We start from the raw sequence: 18,401 nt of genomic DNA, 5'->3' as shown, positions 1-18,401 counted from the left end.
GCACTCCGTTCGGATCCCAGTGGCGGACTCCCAACCCAATCATTTGACGTAGACTACACAATATTGATTTATAGATGGATTTATTTCATTTTAATAGGTTATTTTACGACAATTTATCAACATCTCAGGATATTTAGCGTCTGAATGAGATGAAAGCATTTGCTCATATTGGATTGAGGGAAAATCTCGGAAAAAACCTCAACCAAGTAACTTGCCCCGGCCGGAAATCGAACCTGAGCCACCTGGTTTCCAGGCCAGACGCGCTAACCGTTACTCCTCAGGTGTGGGTTTATAGATGGATAGATTATATTTTATTTCAGTTTTATTTTTACTGTTCTACAACAAGCTAGGAAAATATGTCACAAACTGCCTTTCTTAATACAACTCGTAAATTTTCGTCTGCTAGTCAAGATCTTTGTTTAGATTTTACAAGTTTTCGTTCAGAAAACAATTGTTCGGAAATATACGCCTACTGAATGTAGAGCCGAACACAACAGCTATGTAGGGTAGCGGCAGTCGACCTATGATAGGACTACACATATTTTTCTATGGAGAGTATCTTATATATAAAAGTCAATGTGGCTATGTATGTATGTATGTATGTATGTATGTATGTATGTATGTATGTACGTATGTATGTACTCAATACAAATCTACACGCTTTGACCGATATTTGCCAAAGTTTGCACATTTAATCTTCATAACCCAGAGAAGAACATAGGCTACATTAAAATTGGACAGATGGACGTTAAATTGTTGAAAACAATAAAAATTAGAACGTAAAAAGGCCTTTATGATATTAAAATGGCCTCTTCTACAATCAATTGTTTTTTTTATTAACGTCATCCAGTCACGTCTTCTTCCGTTGTAAAAGCGGCCATATTGTTATTGGAATATAAAATAAAATAATATTAAATTAAAACTACGTAAATGAGGTACGATCTCTTGGTTGAATGTATCATGAGCAATAATATACAATACAAAATGACATAAAACACATATTTGTTTAGTTTTTATAAATTCAAAATCAAACATAATAGACAGCAAATGTAAAACATTCATAATATTAAATTCAAGCGCTTCAATACATAGCTTTCTGTAGCGTAGTGGTAAGATGAGTGATTATAGTGTAAGGGGTCACAGTTCGAACCTGAGCTCAACTACTCTTTTTTTTTTTTGATAATTTATTTACATTATTTTAGATACGTTATTTTATTTTAACCCGCCATAAAGGGAGTTTTACTACATAAATAATATACCCATAGTATTTTATTTATACTGTCTCAAACAAAGTTACCATACAATTATACTGATATCTTAATATAAATGGTAAAAGTGAATGTGGGTATGTATGTTCTCTATACAAATCTAAACGCTTTGACCGATATGTGCCAAAGTTTGCACATTTAACCTTCGTAACCAGGAGAAAAACATAGGCTATATTAAAATTGTACAAATGGACATTAAATTAATTAAAATATAAAAAATATAAATAAATACGACCAAACATGTAATATTAAAATGCTATCTTCTATAGTCAATTGTTTTTTTATTACTGTCTTTTGTATTCAACATCGACTTTCACAAGGCCATGGAAATTATAACACGAATAACATTGTTGGTAAACATCATGAAGGCTAAAACTAGATAATTCGTACAATAAATCTGTGGTGTTCGGGTAAAGGGGTATAAGTCATTTTTTTGTCCAGGTGGAATTTTGTTCCCCAGATGAACACACAAGTTAAATTATACAAGTGGGTGTGCAAAAATCAAAGAATACAAGCAGTTGATGTGTTTTATTTGTGTAGAAAATTATTTGTAATAAGGGTTCCAAGTTTAATTTTCGTTTATCTCCGAACTCATTTTTATGACTTATGTCCCTTTACCCAAACACCACAGAAATATCTCTACGCAGTCTATGACCGTATTATGAATTTCTCGATGCAGTTGTAGATAGTGAGCAGGCCGTGTTTTATCCAACTGAATTCTAGAATTCTTTCAAGGATTGGTACCACATAATTTACTCAGTATTGAATGACCAGACGTACTGCGAAATATTAACCCACCAAAATTATGCACCAACATGAATTGGTGTGAAGAACCCATGCGAAACGTAATAAAGTCGCAATATTAACTGGAAAAACGAAAGGATAAGATGTTTTTATCTCACGTATTGCTATGATACCCATTCTATTTAATGCAATTGCAATTCAGTGCGACTAGCATTTGTAATGACCATATTAAAATGAAGCTCAAGGACAGTACCTCAAAGTTGCAGAAATTTACTTAAAAACTGCGTGTTTTTCACATCCTCGACTATATTTTATACAAAGGAGTGGGGAAAAAAAAAATTTACACATATCAAAAAGCAATTCATTGATATTTCTGTCATGTTGCTAATGTAGTATGTGAATGTACATAAGCCGACTGACAATAGCATTATATTAATTCTAAAATATACGTCTCTCAAAATATTGTTGTTCACGTCCGAAAATATGTTACTGCGAAATTTTATCTGTATAATCACGTTGCAAATGTAGTATGTTATGGGTTGTGGAAATAACAATCTCTTAATTTTTAAAATACCGTCAAGCCTATACGTCTCTCAGAATATTAGTCTTTATGTAAAAAAAATGACTTATTGCAAGTTCATATTGTATCGGTATTCTGTGTATAAAATAAGAATTAATATAATATGTTCTGAATTTGTGAGATATAACTTTCCAAGTCATATTAAAAAAAAATGGGTATGATATAAGTGGGTATACAGCGGTCAAGGGATAAAAAATATTTCCAAAATAAATTAAATTATATATGTACATATTGATTTCATGCTGAAACTGATCAGAAAGAGGAAAAGGAATCATATTATTGTTGGGTTTTACTTTGTTCATAGTTCGATTTTTCTATTATTTTATTTGTATTTCTGACGGTGTGGAAGAGAAGGCCTAATGGCCTTAACTACATCCGAATAAATAAATAAAAACAAATATATAAATAAAAAAAAACCTTTAACGTCAGGCACATGATGACATGTTTTCTTTTCAGTGCCTGATTTACAACTGTTTTAAATTGAGTTAATGCTGGCAGGCATTTCGCTAAGGAGTTCATCAATTCATGTAAGTGACGTTAAGTAAAGAATAAATCTTAGCTTAGTAAAGGTAATTCGTTTTGGTCGTCTATAGTTAGGTTTCCGAGATTTCCGAAAATGTAATAGGTAGTTTAATTAAAAACAGAAGCAGAAAGGAAAACCCGTGCAACGCCGGGTGGTTCTAGCTAGTTTTAAATAAATCTAAGCCAGTCTGATGTGTTTTATGGGTACAATGGCAACGTTTTATTTCCAGCTCTCTTAATAACAGGTTAGTCCACCTAGCAGATTTTTTAAAAGTCGTATTTCGAGTCCCATATATCACTACAGATACAAGTTACTTTATGTTCAGATTCATTTCTTCTATATATTTTCTTCGTGCTTGGGATAACTTCTCTCCTGTTGTATTTCCTTCGAGTGCAATGATATCGAGCAAATTCTTATACAGAGAGATCCTTCGTAACTCCACGGTGAACATTAGCGATTCTATTGTATCAATCTGTGTTTTCACCTAAAGCGAGAGATTAGATCACTGTTTATAAATATTTTATTCTATTTCTCGTTCAGCTGGTGTTCTGTATCCCTTATCCCCCTTTATATTGTCCTTGTGGATATTTTCATACTGTTAAAAAGATCAGAATATTCGCAACAAATAATGTTAGAAACCTTATTCGAACACTAGCCGTACCCGTGCGCTCCGCTGCACCTGTTAGAAATAAATATAAAGTAATTACATAATTAAAATAGGACGTTTGATCCAGAGAACATTCGTGTTTCATAGAAGGATAAATCGTTTAATATGTTACTTAATTTAAATCGTATTTAAATAATTAAAATGCGGTCATTTTGGTCCAGAGAGCACTCAGAAGTTACTGTATGTCCATCTAGAGAAACTACACTTTCCAATGGTGAAATAATAATTAATTATACAAATCGGTTAATTTAGCTTTCGATATTACTTCATATCAACACAGAAACATTTTCTGTAGGCTATGTTTCATAGCTTTCGATTGTTGTTGTCCAAGGCCCCTTATAGACGTAGTCATTTCTTTTCATTACACCGCCTTAGATGGCATTGTATTTTAATTTTAAAACTCATTTATCTCATTAAATATCAGTCCTATCAAAATTTTGCAAGGAATAAAACTTATCGGAAATCATTTTTAAAGGAACTTTTGTTATGTAACATATTTCACAAAAATCAATAATAAGCGAGATATTTCGATTTATTTAATTCAGGCCCCCTTATAACCCCCTTTTAAATAACGTATTTTGAATGTCATATAGCCTAAAATCTAAGTTACAGCGAACTTAATTTATATTCCAATTTTCATATAAATCGGTTCAGCCATTACCGCGTGAAAAGTTAACAAACATCCAGACAGACAAACAGACATACAAACAAGAATTTCAAAAAAAGCTATTTTCGGTTTCAGGGTGGTTAATTATATATATTAGGACCAATTATTTTTGGAAAATCGAAAATTACCAGAAAAATTTCGGCTACAGATTTATTATTAGTATAGATGTTTTAATGAACTGTCCTTTACTAGAGCACTTCAATGATTTTGCTATGTTTCATAGCTTTCGATTGTTGTTGTCCAAGGCCCCTTATAGACGTAGTCATTTCTTTTCATTACACCGCCTTAGATGGCATTGTATTTTAATTTTAAAACTCATTTATCTCATTAAATATCAGTCCTATCAAAATTTTGCAAGGAATAAAACTTATCGGAAATCATTTTTAAAGGAACTTTTGTTATGTAACATATTTCACAAAAATCAATAATAAGCGAGATATTTCGATTTATTTAATTCAGGCCCCCTTATAACCCCCTTTTAAATAACGTATTTTGAATGTCATATAGCCTAAAATCTAAGTTACAGCGAACTTAATTTATATTCCAATTTTCATATAAATCGGTTCAGCCATTACCGCGTGAAAAGTTAACAAACATCCAGACAGACAAACAGACATACAAACAAGAATTTCAAAAAAAGCTATTTTCGGTTTCAGGGTGGTTAATTATATATATTAGGACCAATTATTTTTGGAAAATCGAAAATTACCAGAAAAATTTCGGCTACAGATTTATTATTAGTATAGATGTTTTAATGAACTGTCCTTTACTAGAGCACTTCAATGATTTTGCGATTTCCAAAGCAATGACATAACTTGCAATGGATCCCTTTGACTCATAGCTTGTTTCATCATATTTTAGTACAGAAATTGTTTTTTGAATTTAGATTTATTAAATGTTTTAATTGCTTCGCTCCCTCCAGCCCTACGAAAAGAAAATTATATTTATACTTATTTTCTACTGTATATATTTCCGTTTACAATTACATTGGCTATTTCCGTTTACAATTACATTGGCTATGTTCTTGCTTACTATGATTTCGTGATAATCTTATGACGTGTCGTAATGTCGCTAGATATTTTATTTATAAGTGCCTATTAGAATTTTAGAACACAGTAAGCGTCTACATCAGGAGTCGGCAAATTGGTCATCACGACTGCAGAAATGGTGACGTCATTAGACGCAACCCGCTACACACATGACGTACGGATTCGGAAGGTGAATTGCTTACTCCGCAGTGGCGGTCTGACACAAGCGAAATTTTCTAATTCAATAGCAATAAATAGGCTACAAATATTTGTAATTTGGATTCTAATTCACAATCAATGTTCCAATATGTTTTATTTTTCTTTGAATTGTACGTGCTGATAACTTAATATTTTCAAAATTTTCACACTGTTCAGGGTACATTACATTAGCGACCTTATTAAGACAAGTTTTAACAAATTGTCCATCTCTGTAAAGTTTGAGTGATTTCGCTATTTCTACTGCAACGGCATAGCTGGCTTATAATTCTCTTTGTTTCACTTTTATATTCCGCAGCAGATATTATGTTCCCTGAACTTTCAGTTTTAAGTTGCTGCAGTTGGTTTGCATGAGCAAGTCCTGGAAGTAGAATGCATAATATTTCTTACATATTTATGATTATTTAAAGTTTCAAGGGCCGTATTCATAGACATTCTTAGCGCGGGCTTTCGGTGGATGATCAGCGAACTAACGTTTTTCGTATTCATAAACCAGTGTCAGAGATATGATATGATATGAATCCTGTTTAGCACGCTCGTAGCGCGGGCTAGCGAAATTTCTATGAATAGCACCCTTAGGGTTTATAAAATGAGTGTACTTTTTAATCCACTTGTTTACTAGACCATGAAACTTCATTGAAAATCTAAAACTTAAATTGTTAAAATTTCAAAGATTGATTTTACAATATAATATAATTTTAAAATGTGGACTTGCTTGTGCTCTTTGTGACAACTTCCGTAATGTCGTTTAATGTTTGACTTGTAAATAACAATCAAGATTTTTTTAACACAACAGGCATTTCACATTTATATCCATAGCGCAGCAAAAATATTGTTCCTCCCAATCATCTTGAAACTGCAAGATTCCTTTCCATTTTCTTGTTTCCGATGGTTTTGAAAGAGCCATGTCGTATCTGTTGTACACCACTGCTTGTTTACGTTTGAACGCGTGCTGAGTGAAAGAGGATGGGTAGAAGCAGGCCGACTTCTTTGCCCCTGAAACCCGAGTCACACGGGGATAGTTTACAGGAGTCAAGTGCTTGAAGTCTCTAAACTTGATGTTATACTTGTGATCACACGGAGACATTAAACTTGAAACCATGCTTGAAAAAAAGCGCGAGCTGAATGTTGTATTCGTAGTGGTGTTTGAATTCTTGTATCCTGTTATAGTTAATAAAAATCAATAGTGAACTAGCATTTTTAGTTTGGTGAAACTGAAGATGCCACCAGCACATATTAAAGCATGTGTGCAGCTAATTGGCGCCTTGTTGTTTTCGAAACCTTGTTCCATGAGTTCACTGACTAGTTTCTGGAATAATAATTCCCGATGTTTTTATTGAGGTATTCTTTGTCACGTATATTCCATAAAAGTTCACACTTCTCATACACTTCCAAAAACTTTATGATATTGTTGGAATTCCACTTAGGGGCGTTCATTATTAATTTACTTCGACAATAGGCCTAAAACTACAAACTTTCTACTTGCCAAGTTGCTACAAGTTAGCATTCACACGAGGAAAGTGGTGGAGAAAAGTTGGTCACGTGACGGGAAAGTGGACACAAAAGTTGACAGGTCGTCAACTCAAATTCTGCTTGACCGCCAAGTCACAACTTGACTGTCTGGACCATATCACACGGGGAAAGTTGAAGGAAAGTCGACTTGCTCCAAGCACTTGATTCCTGTAAACTATCCCCGTGTGAATTAGCCTTGATGGTGGTAGTACATCATGTCATCAGCCGGTAAGCATTTGCAGACTCTTGTATTACACCATACTTTTGTGGAATAGGGCCCTGATACTATATTTCTTTCTTTCATACTTCTTAGTCCTTACTGGCATGTATCATGGCTAATTCCTACTCCTAGCTCACTTTACTTCTTATATCACTTCATTAATTACCTTCACACTATATTCTTACACTTTCCATAATTTATAACATTATGATCTCACCCTTTCTCCCCCACTACACTCCATCCTTTTTCTTTTCAATAACCTTTGTCACCTGTTCATCACTTACACACCATTTCCTTAAACTGTAGGTTGGTTCTTCTTTACTATTACACATTTGCTTCCCAACTCTCTGTTCGCTTCTCATTGTCTGTGCTTCCTTTTCTAGTAGACCCGTATCTTCTTTCCACTTTATCTTCTTTTCCGGCCTTCTCTTTATCCTTCATCTGGCGACCTACATTGCTTTTATTTAATTTGTTGATCTGCAGAAATTGCCACTGTCACTTGCCTTCTCGTTGTCTACATCCCCATCTCCTCTTGCCTTGAGGTGCGTCACCAATGATTTCCAACAAGTCTCGAAACCACTAATCCCCACTCTTTTTCTGCCGTGAAGCAATGATATTTACCTTGTGTCCCTCTGCTAATCATCCATGCATAAATCTTGCAACCAATGTAATACCGTGGAAACCAAAGGGTGAAGCTGTAAAATAACTCGGAGTGCACTTAGATCGCTGTCAATCACGGAAACATCATATGAACAACGAACTCAAACTGGTCTACTCAAGACTCACCCTAAATTATATCTTCTTTTCAACAAGAAATTATCTCTAAAGCTACAAAATAGCATATTGCTCTACACATCTATATTACGACCTCTGGTGCTTTACGCCTGTCCTGTCTGAGATGGAGCTGTAAGTTTTAAATCAAACGTATCAAGTCAATCTATACTAATAATAAATCTGTAACCAAACTTTTTCTGGTAATTTTCGCTTTTTCAAAAACAATTCGTGTCAGCATGTATAATTAACCATCCTGAGACCAAAAATCGCTTTACTGAAATTTTTGTTAGTATGTTTATCTGTCTGTCGCCTTCAAGAAGCGTTAAACATCATACTATGTCCTTGGTTTGAAAATTTGCGCATCGAACTAAAATAAATGCGAAGCAATGATACGTATGATATGATTTATTGTTACCCAACCGTTTGGTCCTGCTGGCCCTTCACATTCCTGTATTCGGGCCAGCATTTCTGTTCTTACACTACATACAGCATTTATAAATTTAGCGGACGATTCATGCACTTTTCTTCCTTTATTCAGTACTGTGTCCTTCCGTGTCCATTCGTTTCACTTATCACTTCCTCTATTTCGTACTTTAATAATCATCTGTCACTATTTATAGTTCTAAACTTATCTTAATCTAATTCCCCTATCTCTAATACTTTATTTACTAGTTCATTCAGACTCTATTTTCTGTACACATATTATTCATACGGGTGAAATAACAAAAAAACAAAAATATGATCAATCATATTTGGCTCTTGGATATACGTATATATGCAATAAAATTGCTCGGACACCCTTTGTGTGCAATGTAACAATGTGTTAAGTAACAGTTCTTCATTGCCCGCAAAACTGCGTAAACATTTGAAAACAAACCATCCCGAATGTAAGAACAAGAGCATACATTTTTTCAACGTAAACTTGAAGGGTTAAAACAGTGTCAGAATATATTGGAGAAAAGTACGAAAACCGACTATAAAAATGTTACAGAGGCGTCGTATCGTGTGAGTTGTGAGACGAGGAAACAACACTATCCTTCACATTAGCAATTTAAAGGTATTTTTTTTATAATCATACATGTAATTACTGAAAAAGTACACGAAGTTTATAAATACTACTGCATCTGCATGTTCATGAACTCATGGCTATGCATGGTAATTTGTAGGCATATTCTCGATGTTAGATACGTACAGAATATAAATATGCAGCCATATGAAATTTATATCTATATTAATCTAGTGATTAATTAAATTTAATTTGATTTAATTTGAGGATCCGTGAATCTTTTTTCGAGTCGAAAGGGATCCGCGATCAAAAAAGTTGGGAACCACTGATCTATTAGGTCTAATATACAGTATTATTAATCTTAACAGTAGAATTAACTGAACAACTCCAGAAAGTATTGCATGATAGTAACAGTTAAAGTCACAGTTTTAAATACAACTTCCAAAATGATTCAGGAGCAAACGACTTATAAAATACAAAAAGGTATTATTCACTAAGTAATTACAAAACTGTATTTAGATTTAAGTCAATATTTATTTCTAAGAAGGGCAGCGAAGCGCGCGGGTATGGCTAGTTTCAAAATAAAATCCTACGAGTCTCACTCAATTCTCCTTGATTTGTTCGTGACAGCCAACTACACAGAGAAATTGGTACTGAACAATCAAACATCTATAACAATGTAGAAAATGTTCCGGGTGCCATTCACTACTCTCTCGGAATTAAGTCTAAATTTCCCACCAGAATCAGAGCCGGCTTCCCATGGACCTAACATTATCATCAAAATTTATTATCAGATATTATGTATATAACATTTTTTTGTTCTCCAAGGAGTCCAATCTAGGCTGCCCTCAATTCAATGTCGCACATTGTATTTATATTAATTTAGAAATGGTCTGTATACGCTAAACCCGCAGATCGATCAATAAATTATTAAAATAATACACTTTCGGTGCTCACTAATAGAATACTTGCCTAAAAAATGGACGTAAAAATTGGATAATAGTAAATGAAGAGAATTTGTTGCATTTCTATTTGTAAAGTAAAATTCGTCCTCAAATATTGCTATGTAGGAAAGCTGTACCTCCAAATAAACGTCTCCTTATGTACTTCCATTTTTCGCGAACGGTTCAAGCATTCCTTCATCATCGTTATCTTGACCAATGGACTGGACGATAGAGTCCATATACCTGGCCTGCCAGGTCACCTGATTTGACACCTATGTATATGGGTATGGATGAAAGAACTGGTGTACAGTGTGAGAGTTGCAACACGGAAAGCCTTGCTAACTCGCATATTGAACGCTGCGCACGAAAGCAGGGAGAACAAACTTCAGTTACGGCAGGCTACGAGCTCAGTTCATAAACATGCAATGCATTGTATTGTAGCTGAGAGAGGCATCTTCGAAAATGCCTTTTAAATAGAGGTTAGTGAAACAAGAAATTTAATGGAAATATATCACTTGCATAAATGTAAAAACTAATTACGCTCATGTATTACTGTCTCGTGTGTTGGATTATGTTCGGGGTCCGAAACGGACATTTTCATAAACCGTAACGCTTTATTATTTTCGTGGACAGGTGCTGTTGATGACGACGGAATTAATGACGCCGAGTATTACCATGGAATATAGCTTATAAACACATCAATTAATATAAAAACTTCAGACATGTCTTCGGAATGTCCCTCCTTTCATGCAGACGGAAACCACGAATGGTAGTTACTCCATTCATATATTGAATAAAACGCACAATTATTTACTTCGACGTGTATATTATTACTGGCGAAAGAAAATTATTTATGACTCGAAACTTTGTTTCGTTAAGTCTTTGAAATGGATACTCAGGTCGCAGTTTAAACAATTAGTAATTAGACTTTGCCTAGCAGGGCCTTGGGAAGCCACAGAGGAGCCGGAACTCCCGGAGTAAATCCCTGTGTTATCTGGGATACGCCGGGAACGAACCCGGGTCCACAGGATTATAAGTCCAGAGTTGTAGTCAATAGACCACTGACAACCAACTGGCTGCACGCGATGCTATGTGCAGGTATTGAGCACGGTGCGGGCTCAGTGCGAGCGGAGCAGTGGACGCGTACAGTATCTTCTCGGTAGAAGTGGCGTCTCGTAGATCGACGCCTGTTTGTCATGGAAAGTAACCCGTTAAAGTGAAGGCCTTTGACGCCAATAAACAAGTTTAATCCTGAATGGGAAGCAACATACTTCATGGAATGTAGCAAAGTTCTGGGTAGATTTTTCGAATTATTGGAGGAGATAAATTTGTTTCTGGAAATGAGTGGAGAACTTGTTGCTGAGCTGGAAAATACAAATTGATCACAGATATGTTCTATAGTATTCAAGCTTTAAAAAATATGCTGTCATGGGAATGTCAACTGCCCAATGGCGATCCCGGTCATTTTCTCAGGTGGCACGTGTGGTCCGAGACTCTGATTTCTTAGAGATGGGCTGTTATGTTGAAAATATCCAGTTGTTTTCTAATGAATGACTTTGGAGATAGATTTTAAATTTGAGTCACCTAAAAATGGATTTCGATCTATTTGCTACACCATATAGCATAAATATTGATGATACTCCCAAAGATGCCCAACTGGAACTAATCAACTTGAAATGTGACATTGAGTTGGCTGATAGTTACAGGAACAGACGTATTTTGCTAGACTTTTACAGCCGATTTCGTAAGCCAAGATTTCCACGTTTCCTTAGGCGTGAGGCATCTTTAATTTCAATGTTTGCTTCGGCCTATGTGTGTGAAGATTTATTCTCAGCTATGAAATGTAACAAAGGGTATGAAAGAGCCAACCTCAGTGATCATAACTTAAAGTGTGCATTAAGGGTTCAGAGTTGTGTTTCATTATGTCCAAATATAGTTCATATCGTATAAACCAAAAAATGTCAAAAAGCAAGAGCGTGTACCGAGTAAACCTGAAAGTGTCAGACTCTTGAGATATTTTTTGTTGGTTATTTAACGATGCTGTATCAACTATGAGGTTATTTAGCGTCGATGAGATTGGTGATAGCGAGATGATATTTGGCGAGTTGAGGCTGAGGATTCTCCATAGATTACCTGGCATTTACCTTACGGTTGGGGAAAACCTCGGAAAAAACCCAACCAGTAATCAGCCCAAGCGGGGATCGAACCCGCGCCCGAGCGCAACTTCAGACCGGCAGGCAAGCGCCTTAACCGACTGAGCCACGCCGGTGGCTCTAAATGAGATATGTATCCATTGCAATTTATATCACTTTAATTTGAAACCATCTTTCCAGTATTATCGTTGTATTTGTCAATATGTTTTGTTTATATTTTTCAACATGCCCAGTGTATAAAATACAGTATGTAGAAGTTTCATTTGTAAATTGCTAACTTTCACTGACAATGTATTTTTCGTTCTTATATAACTACACTTAAAAAAATGTTGCAAGTATATGCTACAATTAAATTGTATTTAGTTATACTGGTTCAATGTATTATTTGTATTTCTATAATGTAGGCTATTTGTATTTAGTTGTTTAGGCTATAGGCTTAATTTAGTGTTGGCACAAGCCGAATAATGAACACTGTTCATCAAACCGCATAATATATTCTTCTTTACTATCCGATCATCTATAGTGTAATGATAAACTCAACTACAGATTACAGAGACAAGCAGGCCGCCACTGCGCTACGTTCCGCGCCGACACAGATCCTGCACCGTGAGCACTGTGCGCACAGAAGTAGCACGGCGTGCTTGCGAGTTGGTTGACGGTGCAATAGACAGTCGTCGGGGCTGAGCAAGAGTATTATAAATTAGCTTATACAAATGTTTTAATACAATAATGCAATGTCGACAGTGTCACTGTCAGTATTTCTAACAATTTAATTCGTTTTAATAATTTAATTCACAATTCACTGAAAAATGTATCGAAATAGCATAATTAATACAAAATTAAACGATCCAAAACAGATAACTAGGTATTTCTTACGAGACGGAACACAGTATTATACTGTAGACGGAACGGAAAGGGTCCTGAAATTCACGAACCGGAACGCCGTTCTGGTCGGGTCGGTCGGGTCCATTTCGAGCACTGATTATTATTATTTGTGAATGGTGACGCAGCTGTATGTCACCTTATTATGCTTCATATCTAACAACGGCCCGTCCTCGCCCCGCCTACAAATTACATTCTTTCTTCATAGACTTAGTAATTAGATTTTCATCTGTTTCATATATCGTAATTTCTTTTGTGTTTAGAAAAACAGCACGTTTTCTATTAAGTTTTCGAAAATATGTAACAGGTTGTACTTTCAGACTGGGGATTAAATAACTTAGTGTTCTACGTTCCTTAAAGAGGTTTCTGTCCTGCAGCCAATATGATGAGATTCATACACAAGCATATTTGATTACATGCGGAATGAAATGAAGAACTGTATTTTGGAGTCCAAAAAGGTTGTATGGTTTAGTGCGAGATTTGTGCGTGAATAGCGATAGTTTGTATGAGACCATTCTATTCTAACTTTAAAATTGAACAATGAGTGCTAAGCAATCTCAGTTCGATGTCTGTTTAATCCTGTTAATTTAGAAAAGCATGGAGAGAAACGTGCGAAAAATTTAAGACGAGTGCTTCCAATTATACTTGAAAAGTTGAACAGATAGGCCTATTCAACTTACCCCACATCTGAAAATATGTGATTCTTGTCGCGTATGATTTTCAAAAATATCTAGTGCAAAAACAACACAGGCACAAAATCGTACCACGCATTCTTACCGGTCTCAAACCAAATTATATCAACGAAGGAGTACTCAAATTCAGATATTCAAAAACTGTTGAACATTACTTGTGTGTAAAAGTATTGGTACCTATGAACTATGATGTAATCCTAGTATATTATAAACAATTATTAGTGACCTTTGTTACGTGATAACTTGTCATATTAACCCCATATTAAAGATGCAACCTTCCTCAATTCCAACCATATTTCGGTAAATACTAAATGTAATAATAGTTAATTCATATATATTCCACTGCTTCTCCATCTTCAAATTTTTCCCATAAACGGAGTTAGTTATGAGGTATTTATGGTATTTTTTTAATCTAACGAAAATTGCGCTTAAATTTTTCCCTGAAAAAAAAAAGGCAATATTATAAAGACATATAAAAAAAGGTATCCCCGTAACATGCCATGAAGGCACTTGGGGGGCATGGAGGTAGAGCCCCATGCTTTCCATGACCTCGGCACTAGAATGAGGTGGTGTGGTCGGCACCACGCTCTGACCGCCTTTTAACCCCCGGGATAAAGACATATATCGCTACGAAAATGTGGTAAAGGCAGAAAGACTATATAATTTCCTTCAAAATAAGCTAGCATTTGTTTTTCTGCAATGGATAGAACTACAGTTACGGTCATTTAAATTTTATGGTGCGCTCCAATCTAGGTTTTTCACGCGGAACTACAAACGTATGTAACTCCGAAAATATAGCCGCAATTTCGTAAATAAAAAGTACAGGTGTAATGAGTTTTCTCATAGAATCTACAAAACATATTTCCATAGCATCTGAAGGGTTGCGATTAAATCAGAGTTTCACTTGGCATGAAATGCCTCAGATGCGAAATGACTATTTGAACGTCATTTCAATTTTCATTTACCGCGGGCCACTTACTAATTTATCAGGCATTCATATTCAATGGAAACAGCATTAGGATAATTTCGTTTCATAAAACAATTTTTATTTGAACTAGAGTAGTCACATTTCTAGTGAGCAAGCGATATTAAATACAATAGACGTAAACCTTAATTTTTAGGGAATTGTTTGTACAAACTCGACAAAATTTGGGCCACCAAGTTCCAGATAGAACGCATTGCGCATGTGAAATAAGCAAGAGTGTCTAAATGTATGCTACTTGTGGACAGTCTTGCGATGTTTGTTGCCTACATATAGGACGGCTACCAAAACTCGGTCGATTTTTTAATTCCGTATCTGTACTATCAAAAGAAGAGATATGTAAAATCAAGTTGAAACATGTAACGGACTGAGCATAAAAAATTGTGATCATTATTTTTAACTTTCTTTCTATGGAATAACTAAAACAAAATCTGTTTTAGCAAGTTAATACGAACGAATTATTTATTTCAAATGTTTGTTCTGAAAAAGAGATAAAAAGAAGAAACAAGAAAAATAACGAAAGAGAGAAAAGAGAAATGTCTTCAGAATTCATTAGGAAGGAATGCTTTAACAAATTTCGAAGTTTTGTTAAGAGAACATTAAGATTCACAATGACTCGTCTACAAATCAGCGGCTTTTGGTGAACATACTGTACATTCCATGGATCTTTATTATAAGGTATGTTTTTGAATACATTATCAATCTAACATCATAGCACAGTCTAGTACATACAGTCACGAAGCTCAATACGAAGGGAATATGCATCCAATGACAGTTGAACCATAGTCTACTATATAGTCACGAAGATCAATACGTAGTAAATATACAACCATAGATAGTTGCTAACCACTAGGATCGCTATTGTCGTCTCATTACAGATAATGCGAAATAGTACCTGCATAGTCTATTGTTTCTAGTACCCTCATAAATTCAAGCTTTGTGACTATATATACTAGACTGTGGTTGAACTTTAGTTGCTAGCCATTAGGATCGCTACTATCGCCTCATCACAGACAATGCCAAACAGTACCTACACAGTCCATTGTTCCTAGTACTCTCAGTTGCTAACCGCTTGGAGCGCTATATCGCGAGAAATGCAAAAAATCACCTCAAGCTTCGTGACTGTATGATATTAGACTGTGATCATAGTCTATGTCTTCCTAGAAATAATTTTAAGAAAAAGTTTTAAATTTGTAAACCTGGTGACTGCGCATACTTTTCTCGTTAATTGTTCAATTTTGTTATGAATCCTAGCGTTCACTGTGCAGAGAAATTTTCCCTTTTGAGAAGGAAAAATTCAGCTGATTGTATGATTGTACACTCTTAGACAAAAAAAAAAAAATGACCGGACTCTTGAAGCGTAAATTTGTCAAGTTCCATTCGGCTGTGCGCCTGATACACAAGACTAAAATCAGAGCAGCAAGGACGAAACCAGCGAGATCCAAGAACATACTCTTATAACGGCAAACAACGGTTTGGACTGTGTATGTGTCATAGCTCCATGGTAAAACTCTGACTTCACACGCAGAAAACCCGGGTTCGTATCCGCCTTCGTATAACTGTGTGTATATATATATATATATATATATATATATATATATATTTATTTATTTATTTCGTTTTATTTTTTTTCCTCTAGCTGGAAACGAATGATACATTTAATAACGTGCACAGGAGTTTGGATTAGCTGAAAAATTAAACAAAAAATTTCAGTAATATCGGAGACTTCTTCCTAATTACCCTTGAATTAAAACAGATGCTCAGTTCTTGGATCTTCTCCCTTCTCCATAAGGAGTATTGTTCAGTTTCTAAAAGCAGTAGCAGTAGCAGAAGCAGTAGCAGTAGCAGTAGCAGTAATAATAATATTGAGTCTAATAATAATACTGCAACAACGAGAATAATAACAATAATACTATTCATCATCATCATCATCATCATCATCATCATCATCAGCAGCAGCAGCAGCCTTCAAGTATTAGACCCCAGTGGATCTGTTCCGGTCTCTTGCCAGCGTTTCCTAGGTCTTGCTAAATTTCTTCGACCTCTTGGGACATATGACAAAATCTGCCTCGGCCATCTAGACGATCCGCCCTCTTGAATCTTCACGTCGACAGTACCTGAGACGCCTGATCGCATCCATACCCCGTAGGATGCAGGCAGTTATAAATGCGGAGGGATTACATACCCGGTATTGAATTTTCTGTCTATTTTGATTTTTGTAATTGGTCTCCGAGATATATTTCTTTATTTTGTTTAATACAAAGAAAAAGATTATGTTTGTTTATTCCTATCCCAGAAGGATTTCTTTTACTTAAGGTTTATTTTTGTTTATTTCTATCCGAGAAGATTTCGTTTAGTCTCTTTAAATACAAGACACAAGGGAAAGGATTGCTATTATGTATCTAACTTGCCCTTTATAAATATTTAACTTTCTATTAAATATTTCACAATACTGGTTATTATCAGTATACAAGAAGTAAAAAATGCGAATAAAAAAAAAGTACAAACTGATATTCGAACTCGAAACCTTTCCAATACAAGACCACAATGCTACCGACTGCGCTATGCGAGAGAGATGATGACTCTTCTCTTTAAGAAGCATGTTATATAATCATCATATAGTGGCGACCGTGGAGTGTTGGAAACATTTACGACAGAAGAAATTCGTCCGCGTGTGTATCATGCTCTGACGAATGCACCCGAAGTCTTCCGAATCGGACATAGAATCTGGAGCCCGGTCATTTTTTTTTTTGTCTAAGAGTGTACCTCCATTGCTGTATCTGCTGGTGTTACTGCACATTCACATTCTCGCAGTACAAGAATATACCCTTTACGCGTCATGAAGAGTATGGAGGCATGGAGGCAGAGGTCCATGTTTTGATGACCTCGGCACTAAAATCAAATAGTAGATCGGGAACACACTCCAACCCCTTTTTAACCCTGGGAAAGACCCGGTACTCAATTTGAGAGGAGGCAGAGTGGGCATTAGGACCGTTCTAGAAGTCTTGGCAACGCAAAAAATCCCGCCACAATCCGTACTAAATCTTGGACCTTTCAGTCTGAAGCTATACAAACAAAACTACCCAGCCGTATATTTATATTAGGTACTGTATATTTTTTATGTGTCAATTGAGGGACTGTACGAGAAACACGTTTTTGAAAGTTTGATCAAAGTTGAAAAATAATCCCAAAAAATTACAAAGAAGTGACGTGTGTACCTTAATGATCTTGTCGCCGCTGTGCAGGCCGGCCCGCTCCGCCGCGCCACCTGTGAGTGCAGAAAACAGCGTGATCAGCAACAACACAACTCACGTTGAATCAAGCTATACGTACGGGAAGCGGACACTCACCTTCCTTGACGGACTGCACGTACACCGGGTTGTCGCCCGACACCTTCATGCCGTAGCCGTTCTCGTCCTTGTGCACGATCACGGTGACCACGGGGATGTGGTGCGGCACGCCCTCCCGGCGGAACGAGGGCCCGTTGGCGAGCCCCGTGCCAGGCGGCCTGCAACACAACCACACGCAACGGTCAAGACGTAG

The 18,401-nt window shown here is 35.8% G+C and overlaps 1 protein-coding gene across 9 annotated transcripts in view; it reads right to left on the bottom strand.

Moving 5' to 3' along the window:
* The window catches only part of RhoGEF2 (Rho guanine nucleotide exchange factor 2), a 453,695-nt gene that overhangs the window by 360,078 nt on the left and 75,216 nt on the right, over nt 1-18,401 (bottom strand). For all 9 annotated transcript variants that reach the window (XM_069821024.1, XM_069821026.1, XM_069821030.1 and 6 more), the window contains exons 2-3: nt 18,209-18,366; nt 18,077-18,126 (exon numbers count right to left, since the gene is read on the bottom strand). In XM_069821024.1, the coding sequence (XP_069677125.1) occupies nt 18,077-18,126; nt 18,209-18,366 (208 nt within the window). The remainder of the gene's footprint in view (nt 1-18,076; nt 18,127-18,208; nt 18,367-18,401) is intronic.

The sequence above is a fragment of the Periplaneta americana genome, chromosome 3 (genome assembly GCF_040183065.1).
Source record: "Periplaneta americana isolate PAMFEO1 chromosome 3, P.americana_PAMFEO1_priV1, whole genome shotgun sequence".
Lineage (NCBI taxonomy): Eukaryota > Metazoa > Arthropoda > Insecta > Blattodea > Blattidae > Periplaneta > Periplaneta americana.
The sequence above is the reverse complement of the archived record's forward strand: the minus strand, read 5'-3'. Positions and strand labels throughout refer to the sequence as shown.